Here is an 18,913-nt window from a genome sequence, read left to right as displayed (position 1 = left end):
TACTCACAAATGTCAGCAATAATTAGAGCCACAAATTAAGCCAAACACAAAGTTAATTCAAACAGTCAAACTTTGTCATTTAAATGGTTCTAGTTTTACCATTGCTTAACATTTCTGAATGTGACTGTCTTTAGCTCTTCTATTGTGCATTTAGCATTTTAGTTCAAACAGAGATGAGACCACGAGGCAAAGATTTTACCACCTTGCAAACTGGGGTCACACCTATCCCCAGGATTTTTTAATCACTAAAGGTTTTTCCAGTCTGTCTTCACCATCAATTAACAGCACTGTTGAAAGAAGGGAATGACAGCTCTCAGAGGCGAGCTCTCTAGTAAACAGACAGGATGGCAGGATCTACAGCAACCGCCTTTAAGGGGACAGAAGTAAGAGACACTGAGAGCTATTCAGGGCGGACTATTTGCTGAAACTCTAAAACAGAGGCCAGGATTAAGCAGCTTCCTGTGGCAAGCAGAATAAAGAGAAAGAATGACACCCAATACCCAAACCTAAAGGATGATTGGGGAGTCCTGACTAAATATTTGATGATGATAATCACTGAGAAATGAAAACTAACTATGATCACCGCAGGTTTCCAGAATACCCACGCCCTATCATCTCATCAACATCGGAAAGCTTAGGAAATTCCTTGCTTCTCACTGAAAACTTTCTCAGGATATTTTGAAAGTTGAGGAGTTAACTTAGCTGGATTATTTTGTTACAAAACAAGGTCGAGTTTAGTATTGCTTTGGATCTACATTTTGTTTGTTGAGGCAAGGGTGGATACAGAATCTTCTTATATAGCTCAGGTGAGCCTCAAATTAGCTCAGAATGATCTGAACTTATGATCCCCCTGCCTAAGGCTTTGCGAGTACTGGATTTACAGATGTGTGGCTACCTTGCCCAGCGCTTCAGATGGCTTTGAATCTGCCACGGTATTAAACAAAGAAACCCTGAAACGGATTCTCTTTTGATAATAACCATTAAGTTAAACAATAATGTATGATATTTTGAAACATATTTTGTTCTGGAATGACAGCCTTGTGAAGTAATTATATCAGTCAACCAACTGAAGCCAAACGTACCATTCTGTGGGGAAAAGGTGTACTCAGCAATAAAACCCTGATGAAAGGACACCCCTTCCCGGGTCTTAGTTTCTGCATCTGTTAAGTGGAAGATTCTGTACTACTGACCTCCAAACTGTCATCCCAAATCTCAAAATTCCTTAACTCTAACAAATAAGAAGAACAAAAATACCTAGGGTGCCTATATGCAACACTTTTTATTTCAAATTTGCTGTTTACTCGAATTCTGGCTTTCAAGGGCTCAGAAAACTACTGAAGACACATTTAATTCCCAATCAAATACTATCAGTAACCTATTTTTGTCCTTGAAAGACAGGCAAAAGGATTATATCATCTGCTGCAAAGAAATATTGTATCTTCTGTGAAATAAAACAATAGGACATCTTTGGTAACATGTATTATCAAGCAACATCATTACATAAACGTAAGCACACAGAACATGCTTAAGCCACTTCTCCTCACCAGTTAACACTGAGGAATGCAGGCCATAATATGCCACAGAAACAAAACTGAAGGGACATGGTGGCTGCTAGCTATTGATGTAGGCTGACCTTGAAAACAATTAATATAAAATAACACAAAATAAACTTTTCCCAGGTGAGTTAGAACAAAGAACGATGTTTTACATTAAATGACTACTTGTTAACTGTTACTTTAAATAATAAAACAATATATTAAGAGGATATTAAAATAAGGTATCTGTGTAGGGTAAAATAAAAGTAGGGCAGACCAACAGGGAATAGAGGGAAATATTAAGGAGAGGGCAGGTTGCATGGTTGTTCAGGGATTTTTTTTTTTCCAAAGCAAATCATCAGATAAAAGGTCATCTCCAAGCATACAAAACGGGATTAAAACATAACAAAATATAACAAGGCTCCCTGCATCCTGAGGTATCTCCGTTCTCTCTCTAATGAGGGTCATAAAACTGAACGCGATGCTGCTTCTGTATTTCAGCCACGTTCTCTCGGTTAAAAACAAATGACTTGCAATGACTGAAATCACTATCATGCAAATTCTGATTTTCTGAACATTTTAATAACCACAACTCCAGGATACACATCTCCTCTCAGAGACTATCAACGTCTGTGCCACCAGGGAACCCGTCAGACATGATCCACGCCTACCCCAGACACTGAGTCAGAATCCAGGTCTTCAGATGCTCGAGCGACTCACGACCGGATGCACTAACTTGCCATGCACACGGTGCTGGATCTGACTTTTAAGGTTTAGCCAGGCCTATTTCTATTTCTCTATTCTACTTCTATTTCTTGATTCCTCCCCCAGCAAGAAGACCTTGGAGAGAAAAGAGTTCTTTCTGGGTCTTATTTCTTCACCTGTAAAATGAAGAATTCTACACTACTAATCTTCAAGCTGCCTTAACAAACCATTCCTGTCTAGGTTCCCGTCTCCCACAGCATTTAAACAATAAAAAAAAAAAAAAGTGGATCTCAGAATCCGGTGGGCTCTCTGCGTGCCCCCAGCAATGCACTGTGGCAGTCTCTCGCTTCAGTTAATACAACACTACCTGGATCTAAGAACAGACCATGAACCGCCTGCTTTAGATCTTCATGTAATTTAACTGTCTCTTATCCAAAATACTTGGGACCAGAATTATTCCTGATTTCAGGGACTTTACAACTTGAGACTATTTCCCAAGACTTTAAGGGGAAAACTGCAGACAACAAGAAAAAAACAGCACATGAGCCCTGAAATGCATGGACTTCAGAGCAATTTGTCTGAGTTTTTAGATGAGGGAATGATCCACCTGTGCTACAAAGAAAAGAATAAAAGCCAAAGACAGAAGTGAGAACTGATGGCTAGGCCATAAATACACAGTTAAATAGAAATAGATGATTACAAGGGAATAGTCCGGAAGCCCTTATAAATATGCAATGAAACAGGATATTTTACTTGGCTCTCCTTGACAGAGCGATCCCTTACACAAGGCTGCATCATCCAAGTCTATTTTATTCCAGGAATTTCCTTCTTCTTAACACTGAAGGATTCCTACGATATAGAACTTTGTCTTTGTGTTTAATTCTGTTTAAATTATTTTTAAACATTTAATTCAAGACTGTCACAACCTTTCTCCTTACTACCTCTCTTAACAATCTATCTACCCATTTATTTCTTAAAGCCAAATCTTGATTTTTTTTTTTTTTTTGGTTTTTCGAGATAGGGTTTCAAATCTTGATTTTTAAAATTTTATGCAAAAAGAAATCTCTTCAAAGCAGGGATATATGGTTGCAATAAAAAATGGTGGTATTTTCCTCCAAGAACGTTATCTGTGCCAGTGATGGATGTCTCCTCTGCTTTACTTTTGTCTTGTTTTCAACTATTAACCATAAGAATCTGGTCTCAATCTTGATTTTACACCAACTTTACCAACACAGAAAATTGGGTTAATATTTATTCATTTCATTTTTAATTAACTACAGAATTTAGGGGCTGAAGATGCAGCCCAAAGGCAGGACATTAGCCTAAGATGACTAAAGCCCTGGGCTCAACCCCTGGCACTGACAAATTTCAATTAAAACTATTTAAAAGTCATGGGAAAATGCAAGTGAGGAAATATTTAAGACATGGATATGAGGAGTTTTAGCATAAAAGTGGAAGAAATCCAAAAAGAAAATAGCTATAAACTAAAAAAAGGGTGAGGGGTAAAATAAACAAAATGTAACAAAATCAGGATAGTTATTAAACCTTTAATTAGTGTTCTATTAGAAAATCACCTTTTAAATTCTCATCAGAACTTCAAGCACTACAAATATCAAGCTACCAGGCAAACTAGAAAATATTTTTCAAAATAGAAACGGCTTAAGACCATGGCAGTCAACGAATTGTAGTCTTCAGAAAAATGATCACGTGGCTAACAAAAATCAAAAGTTCACATCAAAACTTAACTGGTGAACAATTAAGTACATACACACACACACACACACACACACACACACAATGTTTTTATCCTTATAAGTCATCCCCAAATTAGAAGCACACAATGAAAGCCTTCCTTGTACTCTAAGTCAGTCACTGCTAACAATGCAGGTGACATTAGCACTCTCCTGTGCTGGGTTACCAACACGAAGCCTCTTAGAGCTGGCGATTGTGTGCCTAAATCTCAGAGTAGGCAGAATTCTGTGATTCCAGGCTTGCAAAATTACTCATCCCCAAAGAAATAGATCCTATGAAAGTACTTATCTAGTTAATTAAAAATAAAATTAAGAACAAATGTCTGGCAAGTGAAGGTGAAGAATAAAGGTTTTTACATTTATACATAATACATTTTATAACCAATATTTAAAGCCATTATCATAATAAGAGATGCAAATAAAGAATTTATCTGTTTCATACATGATTTTGTATTGATCTGTAACATCGCTATGTACATTGTAGAAAATTTCTTGAAAAAAAGATGCATCTTAGGGAAATAATATGAAAGGTTAAAAGTATGAGCATTGTTACATTGTTAACTTACTTTTAATTCTCTATCTTTTCTCGTTACATTGTTATCTCAATTTCCTTAAATTCTCTATCTTTTCTGGGGAAGGTGTGTTGCATTCCCACTCCTAGTAAAAAAGGGTGAAGGACTTTTAAGAAAAATTAGCTCTCAAAGAAAGAACTATGGCAGACATGAAAGTCAAACTCGGGAGAGTTCCCGGCGGAAAAGAAGAGATTATAAATGTTGTTTGTGCTTCCTGGGGCGCAGATACGGAATTCCCTTCTCAGCTTTGCATTTTAGCCACGAGATCCCAAGGCCGGGACTAGGTATTCTCTTGGAATCACTTCTGTCAAGTTGACAAAAGCAGTTCCGAGACAGGGTTGAAAGATGTCAGGAGATATTCACTAATCCACATTGATGTCTAATACATGTAGCCTGCATGGCTGTCATATGTCATTCTCTGTCACGCAGAGGAGAAGAAAAGAAATGAAGAGTGCCACAGGGTATTGAGCATATGTTTCAGTAAGACACTCCCTTAGTAATATGGAAGATAAATCAGGCTTTCAAGGCATACCAGGGCCTCATTAATCGTTATCTCCAATCATCCGTATTATTATTTCTCTGATATTGCAACGCAACTTATATGGTAGATTTCAGAATTTAAAAAAAAAAAAAAACAACATGATTTCAAAAATAAAATAAAATAAAATGTGACAAACGAGGGGCAAGTAATTAACAGAAATATAGGCCTGAAAAATTACGGAGCTTTCAAAGCTCCCTGCGTTTTTAATTAAACTACCTTTAATATATTATTGATTGTTGCCAATGTAACAACAAAAGGGATGAAAGCCTAATTTGCATGTAAAATCAATATTTCTAAAATGCACTTTACTTTGAGAAAAATCATAACATCTACTCATAAATATTTGATACAGTCTTTTCCATCCAAACTTAAAGCTTGAAAAGTACCTGATAGTCAAGGGCACACTGATAGTGAGGTTTTGGGGTCTATTGCTGTGAGAGCATTTATGATACTCTTTCAGCAGTCGTGAAAAGACTGATTAGGGAGTCAGGAGAGCTGAACAATCCCTTTGCCATGCTAGGGAACTAAAAGACAATAGAATACAAAGTCAGAATTAAACAGAGAGTGAGAATTAAAAGTTAAAAAAAAATAAAATCCAGTTCTTGAATTTAGTCTTCAATTATAAAACAGCATACATTAGCAGTAAAAACTAGTAAATAAAATGACCTATACGAGACTGGAGAGATTGCTTCTGCTCCCACAGCATGTACTGGGGGTGGCTCACAACAGCCTGTAACTCCAACAATTCTGGCTTCTAGTGGCACCTGCAGTGACATGCACAGAGCTCACACGTAGACAGACAGACAGACATCAAATCAAAAATAAAATAAATCTGCCACGCATTGTGGAGTGCACACCTTCAACCCCTGCACTCTGGAGGCAAAGATACTTGGAAATCAGCTTGTGCTACATAGCCAGTTCCAGGACAACCAGGGCTACGTAGAAAGACCCTGTCTCAAAAACAAAAAATAAAAATAAAATAAATCTTTTAAAACGCGACCTATGTATACAACAAAGCAATGTTTTCAAAGCGTGTGTGTGTGCTTTATTATTTTAATTTATGCAACGTTTGCATTTAGAACAAATTCGTCTTCAGCTAGAAGCCAAGTAATTCTGTATTATATATCATACTCAAATATGATGCTATCTTATACAATTTACAAGGGGCATTATATTTACATTTTTAAACTTTATTATAGATCGTTACCTATGGAGAACACGACCACAGTCAAATTATATGACACTCACAAGGCACAATAAAGAATATTTAAGGTCTCCTAAGAGGAGATGGAGTTAAGTGTTGCTTTCTTAAAGAGTAAAATAGCATTAGTTTGCACTAAAGATCTAAATACAAAAAAGCAAAGTAAACGCTTTGTTTTGAGTAGATGCTAATTTACCCAATCTCCGAGTTTAAACAATGAGGTTACATTAGCTATGCAGCGAGCACAGGCACAATTCCTATTAATTTAATGGGAGTTATGACTTCCATTAAGTTTAATAGGAGTCATACAGCCAAATCCCCATGTACCTTGCTGGAAATTCACGTCCTAGACATCAACTAATCAAACACACTGAAATGAACAAAAGTAGGCAATCTTGCTGTGCTCTGAAATCTAAGATGGCGTCTGTAAGTCAGCTAGCACAAAAGGGCCATAGGCATTCCCAGGAAGAAAAAGAACAAGGTATCACTCACTGTGAAGACACCAGCCCTATGCCCAGGAGTGACACTAGACCATGCTCACCTCATCTGCTACTGTTACTAATGCAATTCAGGGTTTCTTAACTCACTGCCGAAACAGGTTAAATAAACAAAACAAACAAACGAAACCTTTCCCAGAGTCTGTAGTTATGCTCAACAAGCTTGATCACCAGGATTAAAATAAAAATAATCTGAAAATGGAAACACAAATGCCAAGAAAGCAAATGGTTTCACCAATTTCTGAATCATACTGAATAAAATCCCATTTTTTTTTTCAAAAGTGATTTTCAAAATCTATGATCCAGGATGGAAACATGTGTTAATGACAGTGATTGCTTCGACTGTGTAAGGACCTATCACACTATTATCCAAAAGCTCCTGTTCCCTCCCCCACTATGACAATTGCGTCTTCGAAGAATCACACTCTCCTGTGATGGATACACACTAGCTGACTAAAGGAAACCATACAACAGCAAGCAGAGCTGCTCCTTGATCCTGCGAGGCTGACATATTTGTTATATGTGTGTGTGTGTGTGTGTGTGTGCAGGCTTATGTGGATGCAAAGGAATGCAAGAGAAATGATTCTAATCGTCTGAAGTATCTTCCTCTCCTTCCCTTCAGTGGTGGGGGACCATCATTTCTCCGCCCAAACTCAGACCATTTTGAAAGAAGTATTTGGATGCCAAGTAACTTTTCTAGTTCATATTCAATCACATCTCAGCCTTTGTTTCATAGCTACACAGTAAAACTAGCAACAGAAGAGCACTGGGGCAAAAGCTGTATGAAAACCTGCCATTTCCAAACAGGCTTGACACTATGTCCTCCAGTACATTCTCAGACTTCCTTGATTTCCATAAAAACGTGAATCTTTATTAGCCATTCACACCTATTACAACATTTTATTTTGAAACTGGGGTAAGTAACAATGTGGTCTGAGTTCATTAACTAGAATTCAGAGCTACGAGGTCCAATGATACATTCATTGCATAAAAAAATTGGGCCTACAATTCATATTACTGGCTTTGCTGAAGAACTGCTATTATTTGTAACCTGTCACTTGAGTGAGCCTTCATGTGTCTGACTTATGCTTGCCAGGGCTCCATTATATGGCATAATTTAATTCTCTAGGACACAAAAATTCAATTTACTTTCCTACTTACTGATACATGATTCCACAGTGGGTTACTATGCTTATAAAACTTGGCCAAGATAATCAAAGCACACCAGGTTCTCAACAGAACTGACTTGTGAAAGGCAAGATTAGTACTATAGAAATATAAATCAAGTATATGGAAACAAACCATTTCTAGGTAGGATCTTCATACTATCCCTGTTTACACAGAGACACTACATAATCTCCAAAAGGACAGGAGACTTAAGAACAGAGCATTGTACTATTTTGACAAAAATCACACGGTAAATTGATGGACAAACAGAATACAAGCAGCTTAATTTTCATATAACTAGTTTCCACAACTTAAAACATTTCAAATGAGTACTGGATGTGCTGTTTGGTACCCAACGGAAGAGGTCAGGGCACAGCTCAGTCACAAAGTTCTTCCACGACAAGCAAAAGCCCTGGGTTCTAGCCCAGCACTAAAAAAAAAAAAAAAAAAACAAACAAACAACTAATAACAAAATTGGAAGAATTTCCACCAGAAATATGTCACAGTGAGGAGATCTGACAAACCACTGAATAGATACCTCACAAACTTGGAGATACACCTCTCATCGGTACTGATACAGATCAAATTCAAAACCACGCTAAGCTTCCACACTTATCTCAAGGAAAAGCGCATACATGAGAAAAAAACAAAAGCACTGGAAATTGGAGAGATGGCCCAGGAATTTCTGTGGTGCACCAGATAGATTGGTTGGCAGTTTTGCTTTATTTATTTGTTTGTTTGTTTTTTATCTTTAGTGGTATGAAAACTCTTATTTCTGGATTCTACTGAAAGGGAGAAGAACTGATAAAACTAGGTTAAATACAGGACTGAAGCCAAACCTGCGTGGGCTTGGCAGGTTGGTTTTAGTCTGTGGCAATGCTCGAGGAGCAGCAATGTTGGACTCCGATGTGTTCTTGAGGCTCCATTCCCAGCAAAGACCACAAACTCCTGAATGAGAGCACCAATGAGTGCATCTCCCAATCTCAAGCACCCACTCAGGTCCGATGCCTGACAGAGAGCGCACAGAGAGAACCCCACTAGGAAGACTCCTCTGGAAAAGGTACAAACGTGTGCCCATTCCTCTCTCATCACTCATCCCACGGAGACAGCAGTGGAGAGATGGCTCCAGATCCTCAGTAGAGAGCGCTTGCTGTGTAATTTGAGGACATGAGATCAAATCCCAGAATCCTCATAAATAGCGAGGTGTGGCATTGTGGGGGCAGAGACCAAAGGATTACTGGGGCTTAATGACAGCAGCCAACTCCAAATTCAGAGAGCCCCCTGGTATCTAGGGACTGAGTCCTCCGCGTGTGAAAGTAGGACCACCTTCGTCATCCTTTGGCACCTCACACCGGAAAGACCACATGTTCCCGCACACAAGTATGTGCACACATGCACAGACACACACAGACATGCCTGACCAACAGAGAGACAGACATACACACACACACACACACACACACACACACACACACTTTTAACTGAAAAAAGTAAACTTGGCTAAGAAAAAAAAAAGATACACAGATGGTGGGGGAGAGGGAGGGAGAACATCACGTAAGCAGCAGCTTAACAGCTGAGATTTGAATTTCGATCTCCTGTCCCATGCCCTTTACACCTAACTTTGATTGGTTTCTCAACAGGTGTCCACAGGTCATTATCTGGCTTCTGGTAATAAAGGCAGACGGTGTCGCACACAACTCTTCCAAGACACCCTCATGTGCCGCCACCAAGATGTTCTAGTGATGCATGCTCACTGCGGCTCCTCTTAAAGCCAGCAGTGTGAGTTCCTCCTTGGCTCCTTTTGCCAGTAGGAGGGAATTCTTTCAAAAGCAACACATCCCTGGCCTGATGAGGCAAAAATGAAATTTCTCTTAAGAGCGGATATGAATCCTGACCTGAGAGGTGACACTTGACATAAAACTACGGCAACTCATGAAAAAGTCTCTGCACGCTGCCCCCCATGGAGCGAAGCTACTGTGCTGGCAAAGTGGTCTCTATCTTGATTGGAAAATTTTTCATTATTGGACTAATGAGCCATTGGTCCACACCTGGAATCTTTTTCAATGTATAAAAACACTCAAATATAACAGCAGGAATTCAGACAGTGTTTTTCCCAAAAAGAAAAAAAAAAGATGCAAAATTATAGACCATACATATGATTTTCGCAGCAATCCAAGCCTGAGATTCATATTATTAAACGCAGTTTCTGCCTGTTTGTCATTACAGTACTAGTTATTCAGACACATTACACTTTTAGATTTCCTATCTTCAACTCTAAAGCAAATAACTACGTCGTCTTTGAATTAAATATTAGCCAGTGTATAACCTTCAAGTGAATATACATGCTCTTGAATACAGAAATACTTCCAAATGTTCCTGAATATATTAACCATTTAAATGACATCATTAAGTTATGTTCATATATCAAACGTAGGAAACAAAGAGCAGGCACAAAAAAAAAAAAACCCACAACTTTAAAACAAGCAATTTAAACAAATTAAAAATGTTTAGTTTGTTGATGTTCTTCACAAAGACAATGGACAGTGGCTTTTCCACAGTAGACAATGTGTCTTTTCCCTTTCATTTTATTGCTGTGTTAAAACTGGACCACTGAAAAGTACCAATAAAACCAATTTTCTAAATCCAGTGCTTTACTACATTGAGACTAAAAGAATGCAGTGTATGTACAAGCATTTCTAAAAGATTTTTTTTAAGTTAATATACTTCCTTATTAAATATAGTGTCATGGTCTACTCGGGATAAGATTGTCACATCTTACCTCTGTGTTCACTTCAGACCTGATCTAAAATGCACCTGTGTGTGCATTGTTTTTAAATGTGACTAACCCTGAAAACCATAAGTAATAGGTATCAGAAAATCCATTTAGAAATTAATAAGTGATACTTCTCATTATTTAGAATCAAAAATCCGTTAAGTGTGCACTCACTTCTTTAGAAATTATGTCTGTGTCGAAAACTTTTCTCACAATTATTTATAAATTTAAACAAATTGTAAGCACTAAGGTTATAACTCAGTGGTAGAAATTCTACGTCTTTCTTAGGGAAAGTTGGTAGATACCTTACATAATTTTTCACACTGCAAGGAACATGGATGCACATTCATAAATAAGATTAGTTTTATTCCATGTGTTGCGAAAATATGACTTAGGAGCAAATTAAGAACTGAAACCTCTAAGACAAGTTTCAAGAAAAATAAAAACTAAAGTGCATGACAAGTCAGTCAGGCAATGGTGGTGCAGGCTGTTAATCCCAGCACTTGAGAGGCAGAGGCAGGTGGATCTCTGTGAGTTTGAGGCCAGCCTGGTCTACAAAGTAAGATCCAGGATAGTCAGAGCTGTTACACAGAAAAACCCTGTCTTGAAAAATCAAAACCAAAAAAAAAAAAAGTCATGACTAAAGAATTCAAGTTTTCTGGAATATTTCTGGAATAAAGGCAACTAATACATGTAAAAATGTGCCAAAGGACTGCTGAGAATTATTGTATTTTGTAAATTTGTAAAGATATAAAATATAAAATAAAACATTCAGCATTTTCTATACCAGAGAACAATATAACAAAAATAATTTAGCCACTAAAAATGAATTCAACACATACTTTTAAAATTAAAATAACAATGCAGCCTCTTTAACACAGAGAAGATTCTACGCTTCCCGTTCTCCTGAGTTTTAGGAAGAAACTGTGAAATGTGTCTTACCTTCTGTATTTGGTGAGAAACTGATTATAATGATAAACCACAAACTTCGCATTCTGCAACCAGAAGACACCATTATTGATCCCTTTAAATATTTTCTTTGTATTCCTTAATGAATCTAGTTATAAATGCCCAGCTTCATCGAACCCAGCAGTCTGCATCATTGATCCTCATATCTGAAAAAAACAAAAAGAACAAATCCATCACTTACTTTAAGGCCCTGGTATGTCGTCACAGCAAATGCAGAAGTAACTACCCTCAACCCTTCCCCCCATTTCGCAAGCATAAAATATATTCTGATTGCATATCCAGGAAGTCAGCTGCTCCTAGATAAATAGCATCTGAGATATTCTGGGGGGTGGGGGAGAAGAAGCTCCCCCAAATGTATAGATAATCATATTCAAAAGTAAGTATGTATTTTTTCTAATAATGATATTCTCCTAGGAAAGCATGAAAGCTTAGGAAATCACTTGAGATAATACATCCATCTCTCCATGACATTAACCTTTTGATCACAGAACTAGCTTTAGAATACATAATACCTCTAAATAAATGTATAAACACATGAGCATCTGTTGATCATAGTAACAACAATATAATTTAATATTTTCCCCAGTTGTCTTGCAAGATAGATTACAGATCTGATGAGTTAATTTTTCTAAACAAAGGTAAACGGTTGCTAACACATGGGTGTATGTTCATTTACAGCCCAGGCATTCAAAATACTATCCTCCACCATTATTTCCCTGCCAATTACTCATAGAATGAGCAGCTAGTTGTTGTCTCAACACTACGTCCTCATAAGGCTCTAGGATTCCTCCCCAGCCTGTCTTGGAGTAAGGTGTAACTTAAAATCAAAGTAGTATCACTGAGTCTACCAGACCCAAAGAAACACCCAAAGATCCTGAGCACTCTATCTTCAAGGGATTTGGGGGTTTCTTTTCTTTTCTTTTTGAAGAAGCATCTAAGTCTAGGTTATTCTGAAAGTCATGATCTTCCTGCCCCAACAGCCTGAGCACTGGCATTAAAGGTGTGTGTCACAAGACTGGATCACATGGCTGATACGGGGACTGTACTAATTTTGATGATCTTGTATGGGCCCATCTTCCCAAACTGCAGAGACTACAAAAGAATGACGAGTGTGGCTTCAAAGTATCCTCAGCTCCTAGGACCACATGAAAACAGTTTATTTGAAGTCTTCCAGACAAATGATTTACTTCTTTGTAGGGTGTTATAAGAAGTCATAGAGTCTTATAACATGACACAAAAACAGTTTCCAAATATACCTGAACTTCCTGGTACAGCCACCCACGATAAAGAAACCACTACTCCTTTAAAGGTCCCTTCAGAAGCTGCACCTGTGGAATTGCTGTAGTGTTTGTTTTCTGTTGGGCAAGGGGCAGGACTGGGGATCGAATCCAGGCTGTGCTAAGGGAGCACTTTACCACTGAGCTACCAACCCAGACCTTAACTGCAGAGTTCTGTAAAGTGGGGACATGAAGGCATTTCTACCCTTTGCCTTTCTCAGGCTGTGTACACGACTCAAGACAAACTCTTAGTGATTTGCATCCGTTCACTAAAACATGAAAAGGAACAGCAAACCAAAATGCCCCTGCTAATCTAGTATTCTGCCGCATCATCTGAATTACTCATCTGTGTTAAAAGCTCCAGGTACCACATTCTACTAAGCAGTCCCTCTATTCCGTTAGATGTCACCATGATATAACTTCTATGGAAAAGCGGTCAGATTCTAAATGGTTTGAAACATAACATTCATCCAACTACAAAGGGATTATCACAGCTGTCAGCAACAAATACAGCAAAAAGGACATAAGAAACAAATTACTCTGAATCTTCTAGAATTTGCATATAGAAATCCACAAAAGTCTCAGATGAAACGCTATCAAAACATTTCTATTATGAGAAATTGGTTTTATCATGCCTACCGGTTAAGAGATAAAAATATGTCTGTATACATATATACACTTCAGCCCGTATTTTAGCTCTGTGAAGAAACTGGAGAGATTTTAGACACGGTCACAAAGAAGGGAGCAGTGGGGATTATGCAGCTCTAAGAACACCCCACAGAAGCTTCTCAATCAAAACAAATAAAAGCAAAAAACAAGGGATAGCATGTTTCCTCCTCCTCTGAATGCAAACAACACAGGAAGTAGGAAGGCATCCAAATTTAATCTGATGGAGACAGGACACACCTCCATATGCAGAACTAGCCAGCTCTCTGATAATCCTTCCCAGGGTTAGGCAAAAGACAACCTGAAATAAACCTGTAGTTCACACTCCCATGACAATGTTCCTGTCTCCACACTGAAAGATATTCTACATTAGACAGATGAAAAACCCAGTGCCCTGACACACCCAAGTGCTTTCTCAATGCCTCAATCTCTTCAGTCACCTGATCAGGCAGTTGAGAATAATTTCAGTACGTGAATGATACGCATTCATGGCTACAATTAAAAACTGCGCCAGTTTTTTGGACGGCTCCATGCTCCAGCATGGAATTTTGCCTATCCAAGCTTTTCTTGCAGTAGGTCCTTTCCTCTCACTCAGCTCTGCACACAGGCAACTTGCCCACCGTACCACTCTCACCCGGTTGCAGTTCCTTAGAGCGATCCAAGATCCGTCTGTCTTTGGTCACCCGCTATTTGAAAGAGTCCTTGTTTGTGGGAAGAAAAGGAAGGAAGAAATCAAGGACTGATGTCTGCCTTGTAGGAGACAGCTGCCAAGATAGGACAGCCTGTGTGTGAGAGAGGGAAGGGCAAGAGAAACCGCACAACCAAGACCTCTGTTGTGGTCTTTGGCCAGCACTACTACTTCAGAAACCGATTTTACACACTGAAATCCCATGTACTCTTAAGGCTCGAGAATGTGAAACAGGCTTTCCAAGGCACAGTCCACTTGACTAGGAGACTCAGTGCAAATGTCTGCCTCTGGCAAATAGAAAATTCTGGAATGTATCAAGTCATGGCTTCTTTTATGCAAATAAAGATGAAGTTCATCTGCCTTTGCAGGAAGCAAAAAAGAATATTGAATTTATTTTTCTCATTCTACAACCTACAATGAATCACTTTCACATCAAATAAAATTACTTCCAGAAGTTCGTACTCTGAGTGCAATTTCTAAAACTAAGTCAGAAGATTTTACTGCTGTGATCCAAATTAAAAACAACCCTTCATTGAACAAATGTTAATGAAAACTGAAATACTTACAAACCACAATCAGCTAAGAATAGAAGGAATAAATAAATACGGTGAGAGGAATCTAAGGAGACTTTGCTCCTAAAATGAGCTGGAGTCTAAGGAAGCTCACACACACATGCACGAGGCTACCAGACCAACCCTTCCCACCACCTGCAAGCACCAGCTCAGAACACCCCACAAAGATTGGCACCCTGGCATACGCTGATAATCTCAACAATCTGGAGCCTGAGGCAGGAGCATCAAGGTTCAAGGCTCACCTGAGTTACAAGGGAAAAAAATGCTACAACTGAGAAAATGGAGGGGCAGGTATTTCTCAGAAAGCAAAATAAAACTTAGGAAAAAGCAGAAATAGACTATCGAATATCCTTCCAACAAACAAGAGATTGCTTTGAAAAATACCTCAGATTAACTATTTATTTGCATTTAGATTTTCAGAAAATCTTTCTCCAAACACATGAGAAAGGGGGAAGAATGGGCAGAGTGACCCTCTCTAAAACTGGAGACGGCACAGTGCCGTAAAACTAGCTCTAATTACAACTTTCAGCAAATCCAACAGACAACCTCCTATGCTTTCGTCTCATTCTCGAAATGAGAAGATTCCAACTATTTCACCCTAGCCTTGCTTCTGTGAACCACAAGCCTTTGTCTACAAACCTCAGTCATACCGTCTTTAGATCAGCACATCCTATTACTCAGCCATGTAAAAAGTCAATTAATGCAATCCCTTACTAGGAAGCCTTCCCCAGCTGGGGAGTGACTTCCAGGAATATGCCTTAGCGCTGTGCTCATCCCAATAGCCCTGGTCATTTCAGACTCTGTGGTCTCTCAGACGGTAACCTGCTTTCATGTTTACTAGCTGAAGAAACAGCCCTGCGTCTTAAAACTGTGAGCGAAATGACTTAAAAAGCAAACATCGATGACCAGTTAGTTCTCGGTCATGTCGTTACGTTGCATGGGCAGGAAATCACATTTACCTGTGACATTTATTCAGCAAGTACAGAAGACAGAAGATAGGAGGTGGAGCCGCTGAGAAGCATCATGGAGCAGAGAGAATTTAGCATCCACAATAATTAAAGGGAGAGAAAAACTGAACTAAAATTTGCTAAAACTGATGAATGAATGCGAATTTCCTACCAGAAGCAAGGTTACTACGGAGAAAATAGCAGATTTCCACTCGTGGATACTGGATATTATATACAAAGCCTTCAGACAGCAAGGAAGGAAAGAACCACCTAAGCCTGAGACCAGCCAAAGTCACAAGCCCCTAGATATTGCATATACACCCACTCACGCTGCGGAAAATGCAGCAGCCAAGCTCTGGATAAGCCTAGAGTGTTACTCATTAATATAGGTCGACTCTAAAGGAAAACCAAGGATGGCTTCACACAATCAGTCTTTCTGATCTCATTTCCACTATAAAATTGTAATCATCATCAGACAGGATTTCCCAGCTTTAAAAAAGGAAGAAAAGGGCAGCCATTCCACGTTTTACTAACATAAGTGCATAAGAGGAAGAAACCAGCCTCCCTCCCTTCCTCAACCCCACTAAATTACAGAATTTGTATTAACTTAGCTAAAACCCAGTAAGGGTTTTCAGTTTTCAGAAGTGTTTTCAGTTCCATCCTTTCCAGGCAGATTGGACTCAGCCCTCTCGGCTCAGACCAGAGACATCACCAACAGTTCTGGGAGTTTTCCACCAATAGACGCCCTGAGCGAACCTTCCAAATGAATCACTAATCAGAGCAGCCTTCTCAGCACTAGACACTTCTCTTTGCGGGCTTTGCGTTTCTTTTCTTCCCTTCCCCAGCACTGCATTGGGGGTGGAGGAGGCAAGGCTGAGAACTTAGAGGCACATGGCCACCCAGTGGTCCCCACCCTCCCACTCCGTCTGTCTAATCTTGCAGACACTGGTATCAAGATACTGGCAGTGTTTCTTGGACACTTCATGCTAAGGTCCCCTTAAAAGTCACGATGGGTCTTACCCTTGACTGAAACCTCTCCGTTGTGAAGGAATAAATCCTCCTCTGGGGCTCAGAGGAGCAGAAAGAGTTGGGGAATTCTCTCACTTGCATCTGCTTTATGCTATCATCTAGGAGTCTTGCTGAGCCTGCAAAAGAGGCTGGAGCTGTGGACACGAGGGCACAGTCAGGGCAGGCTGCCATCCTCCTCATTAAAACCCATCCAGTTGAAATGACAAAAACAAGGAGCTGCCATTTTTAAACCAGTATGGGGGACACCGTGTGGCAGCACAGGAAATGTCCAACTTAAATTCCGAACAAAAGGGGGGTATAGGGAGGTGCAGCCGCAGAGCAGGCAAATGACTGCACTGTGTATATTGGAAAGTTGGCAGATTCCTTGAATATATATTTGAAAAGAAAATGCTACCAATTCCTTTTGTACTTGTTATTAGAAAACATTTGGAGTACTGACAACACAGAAGGTACAGAGTTCTTGTTTGGCTGTTTGTTTGCTTACACCATTTGGGTAAAGGAAAGTCTAGTCTGACTGAATGACTGACTGACTGGCTGACTTATTTCAGATTTTTGAAACAGGACTCATATAGGTCAGACTCACTATGTAGCAGAAGGTTTCCTTGAATTCTTTTTATCTTCCTCCCTCCACCTTCCAAAATCTGGGACTACAGGGGAATGTCACCATGACTTACCCAGAAAAACTAATTTTATTGACATATTTATTTATCGACAGCATGCATGCCTGCATGTTCCCATGTATGTGTGTCAACAGACCCACACACACGAGCACAAGCTCAAGGTTGATGCTTGGTATCTTCATCATCTATCTGCACATGATTTACCGGAGCAAGTCCTTCACTGAACCTTTGAGCTTGTTGATTAGCTAGCTCACCTATTCTGGTTAGTCCAGATAGCCAGCCTGCTCCGGGATCTCCAGTCTCCACATCAAGGGTGCTGGAAATAAAGACACCCACATCACATGTGGCCCACAGGCAGTTTGTTTTGCTTGTTTGTTTTATTTTGGTTTGGTTTCTTTAGCTGAAAACCCAAGTACGGACATCAAGACCAGAAGTAGGATTCGAAAGAGGCCCAATCAGTAATCCGTGCAAAAATGCAGCCTTGGAGCTACATGGCTCCTTCATTAAGTTCTCTGAACTTACTCAGCTGATTCAATGGAGAAGCAAACATGTCCACTGAGGCTAAGGGGGAAGTTGAGGGCCTCTGACTACTATACAAATGCACTCATAAGCAGGTTCTTACTACCAGCTTCCAGTTGCTTTGCAATAAGAGTAAAAGAAAAAAAATCTCGTCCAAAGAGAGATCACACTCTAGGTCAAAAACAAGTCATCTGAATACACAGCTATAAATGCCTAGCAAAATAAATTAATTAATAAATTAAGTTAAATAGACAAACTAAATAGTTTAAAAGAAGAAATATATAGGCTGCTCCAGAACAGTGAGGAAACAGCAGACTGGGAAACACACCCATTGTCTAAAGTCACGACTGCGGCTAATGAAGTTGATCATATAAACCTACTCTATAGGTCCTAATACAATTTACTTTAAAATGAAAAATGTAAACAAAGTCATTTTGTGATTATGAAAGTGTTGAAAAACCAGAAGAATAATGAGTTGATTTTAAAATGTTTACATGAGCAAAACTAACATCCCTCAGGTAATGATAACTATGTATTAACTTAATTTTTAGTATTTCCAGTTGAGCTACCTTAATTTTATCCATTTATACTGCTATTTAAAGCACTAACAATTACATGTTATAAATTAACAAATTATTCTAGACTGATAAGCCTCATGAATCAAACTACCTGAGAAGGAGCTTCTATGTCGGAAAAACAAACACAAATGTTAGCAATATGCACACCTTAATTATCATAGAAGAAATCAATATTCAAATTCCCTCTTGGTCTGAGCATACAACCACTAAGTCAGGACCCAGGGCTGCTGTAGGTTACAACATCCAAGCACCACGAGAGATTTCTTAAAGGTAATGAGTCATCCTGGAAAAAGCATGCAAAAAAAA

The 18,913-nt window shown here is 39.0% G+C and overlaps 1 protein-coding gene across 14 annotated transcripts in view; it reads right to left on the bottom strand.

Annotated features, from left to right (window-relative positions):
* Window positions 1-18,913, bottom strand: part of Adgrl2 (adhesion G protein-coupled receptor L2) — a 256,854-nt gene that overhangs the window by 129,112 nt on the left and 108,829 nt on the right. For all 14 annotated transcript variants that reach the window (XM_050149429.1, XM_050149430.1, XM_050149425.1 and 11 more), the window contains one exon: window positions 11,685-11,857. In XM_050149429.1, the coding sequence (XP_050005386.1) occupies window positions 11,685-11,757 (73 nt within the window). In that variant the 5' untranslated portion in view covers window positions 11,758-11,857. The remainder of the gene's footprint in view (window positions 1-11,684; window positions 11,858-18,913) is intronic.

The sequence above is a fragment of the Alexandromys fortis genome, unplaced genomic scaffold, assembly GCF_014885135.2.
Source record: "Alexandromys fortis isolate MF-2015 unplaced genomic scaffold, M_Fortis_MF-2015_v1.1 scaffold_68, whole genome shotgun sequence".
Lineage (NCBI taxonomy): Eukaryota > Metazoa > Chordata > Mammalia > Rodentia > Cricetidae > Alexandromys > Alexandromys fortis.
The sequence above is the reverse complement of the archived record's forward strand: the minus strand, read 5'-3'. Positions and strand labels throughout refer to the sequence as shown.